Here is a 2,753-nt window from a genome sequence, read left to right as displayed (position 1 = left end):
ATCCTAAAACATCTTCATCTAAGTTTTCCTCAATCTCGATTAAATCTTGATGGATTTCTGGAACTGGTCGCGTCTCGGATGACAATGGTCCGACAGGATTGAATGTACCGTCAACCATCCAGCCGCAGTGTTCAAATACTCGGGCCATACTGACCCTTTCAAAGCGCCGGAACGTCTCCACGATGAAAGGAATCAAATCACGATCATTGGACTCCACGTAGAAGCGCTGGAACGCCTTCTTCACGTAGCCAAACAGAAATTCAATAGGATTGAAAAACGGGCAATAACCAGGAAGAAAAATCGGTACAATTCCAATGCTTCTAAGATAGTGCACGATTTCAGGATGAACCATTGCAGAAACCTCCAACTCTTCATCACCGATTCAGGTCCGTAACCAACGCTAGTCGCCACGTCGGGGGTCATTTTCGACTGGATGAAGTCGAGCTGTTGATTAAACTTTGACGCTTTTTTGGACCCAAGGGCAAGGCCATGGCGAAAGAGTCGAAAATATCGCGACCCCACCACCCAGATACTATTCTTGCCGAGTAAAGTCGCCGTAATTCGTTGATGGTGTCTCGTCAGATCTGCAACCTCGACACGCAGTTGCTCGTTGGTCTTCTCTATGTCAATGATCCAGCTGTTTTGTTTCTTGCGGAATCGCCTTTGGTTCTCTCGGCACTTCTGACGATGTATGTCTTGACCAAGTCGAATCAACTCAATAATCTCGGCGTGATCCATGCCTTTCTTAAGCGGAACGTTGGCTGCTCGCTCGACCTCAGGATTGTATTCACCAGCGCATCGAAAGAGCTTGGCGTTCGTAGGGTTCGAGTTTCCCCACAGCTTCCTCTCGCCTGTTCGTCCGTCGATTCGATGCATTGCCACTTTTAATGGGAACTGGAGATCGTTGTGTGTCCTTGGCAACGTCAAACACAAAATGAGATACCTTCGACGCGTTGAACTGATAGATAAGTGACGTCAAAAAAAGGTATGACGAGTCTAGTAATCTAGGGAAAGAGACGCGTTGATTAGTCACATTGCAGCTTCGTCCACGCTGTCATCACGAGCCACGTGATTGTTAAATAGGCTGCAATCAACATTTTCGTGAGTCTTGCTCTCTCATTCAATATTTTCATATGTACTTTTTTAATTTAATAAATCCCACAATCCTGTGTGTTCGATGTCATCACGAGTCACGTGATTGCTTCAGGGTCTGTAATCAACTACTTGCGTGAGGACATCAAGAGAGATCCAGTGGTTCTCATTTAACATTAATATACCGGGTCTGAACACACGATCACGAGAACTGTGTACACGTCTTGTGCTTGAGTAGGATGCTACAGTAGTGAAAGTTACACAAAAACCTACAGTTTAATTCTTTCAGCAATAATAGATATCGACGGTGCTTCAGCTACTGAGTATGTTCAAATTAGTCCGTTTGGCCGACATCCACACTTTCACACTGGCAGTAAATGCAATGAGACCTAACTGAAGAGTTACACTGTCTGGACAAAGTTCTTCTATCAATTTTCCCGAGATCGGGTCGTGCACCAGCGCACTAAACTACGACCTCTGATACGACATCACTGGAGGTGCGTTGAGGTTCCTGTCCATCGTTGCCTTTATTGGGTGCAAGTACCGTCGCTATGTTTCCAGCGACCACGTGGTGTGGCTCTCCCAGCAGTAGTGACACCATGGACCCACCGTCCGCGAATGAGGCTGGCGGCATCACCGCAGCCGTCGATGCCAACATAGAGAACGTGGCGCATTCACGCTGGTTACATGCGTCTCCACCTGACCGAGTCGATTTACGTTTCTTCCGATACGTACTTGGTGTTCCTCCTCCGTGGCCCCTACACTTCCCTTTCGACGCAACCTTCTTGTCGCATCCTGGATTAGAGCAAACTCTTCTTCCACCATGACCAGCGCACAATCCCTTGAACTGAGCCTGTTTGTCGCATCCGTCATGCGAACACATGCCATTTCTAGTATGCGTTCGACACTTGCCTTTGGTTTGGGCTTTGTTGAGGCAACCAGAGTGAGAGCACTGGGCGCCTCCGTGGGAAGGCCGACCGATCTTCTTGGACTTGGTATATATGCTGGACGGCGAGCGCTTTGTTCCTTTGGCTTCCCCCGTGTCAGCAACTGTCATTCGTGACTCTTCTGAAGCCTGCGTCGACGTAGCTTCGTCTCGATCTCTTCCGGCAATTACTTACTTGGTCTCCTCGCCGGTGATGCTCGTCTGAAGCTTTGTCTCCACATGCCTCTACTGTACTCGTCTTCAAGTCCTGAAGTCTCCTTTTCTATTTTATTAAATTGATTATTAATTACTTTGATTTTACATCATGCAAGCTTGCTCACATGTCAATATCCCTTCGACGCGGAAAAGATACTATAACTGAGAAACACCAGGGACCTGATACCGTGCTCCACTTCAACATCTGAGTGCTTATAACCGCTCTCATTTGATGCAAGCTAAGCGAGATCGCCGATACTATGGTGGGCTCAGAGCACCAAGTAAGCATATCTTCAGTTTTGTTTGTCGGTACCATCCCCAGTGTAACTTGCTAAGGCTCTAGCACGTCGTCCAAACAAATACGCAACACTTCAATGTCACCCGTTTGGGGGGCAGATTGATCAGCAAGACGCACAAAAACGGTCATCAGGAATAGCACAACAGGCACCGGACCGTCATGACGTTTTCCAGCGAAAAATAGCCAACGTTATTCAGTCACCATGTACTGAAACTTCTTCCA

General features: G+C 47.4%; 1 protein-coding gene across 1 annotated transcript; it reads right to left on the bottom strand.

The window, feature by feature from the left end:
• Window positions 1-131: 131 nt before the first annotated feature.
• Window positions 132-2,149, bottom strand: PITG_14028 (uncharacterized protein; the record flags this gene model as incomplete). The annotated part of the gene is made up of 4 exons (XM_002899120.1): window positions 132-155; window positions 379-894; window positions 1,278-1,334; window positions 1,637-2,149. The coding sequence occupies 4 exons, from the start codon at window positions 2,147-2,149 to the stop codon at window positions 132-134; spliced, it is 1,110 nt and encodes a 369-aa protein (XP_002899166.1).
• Between the last annotated feature and the right edge of the window lie 604 nt (window positions 2,150-2,753).

This window comes from Phytophthora infestans, genomic scaffold (genome assembly GCF_000142945.1).
Source record: "Phytophthora infestans T30-4 supercont1.32 genomic scaffold, whole genome shotgun sequence".
In the NCBI taxonomy this organism is placed as follows: domain Eukaryota; phylum Oomycota; class Peronosporomycetes; order Peronosporales; family Peronosporaceae; genus Phytophthora; species Phytophthora infestans.
This window is presented reverse-complemented; position numbering and strand designations above follow the sequence as displayed.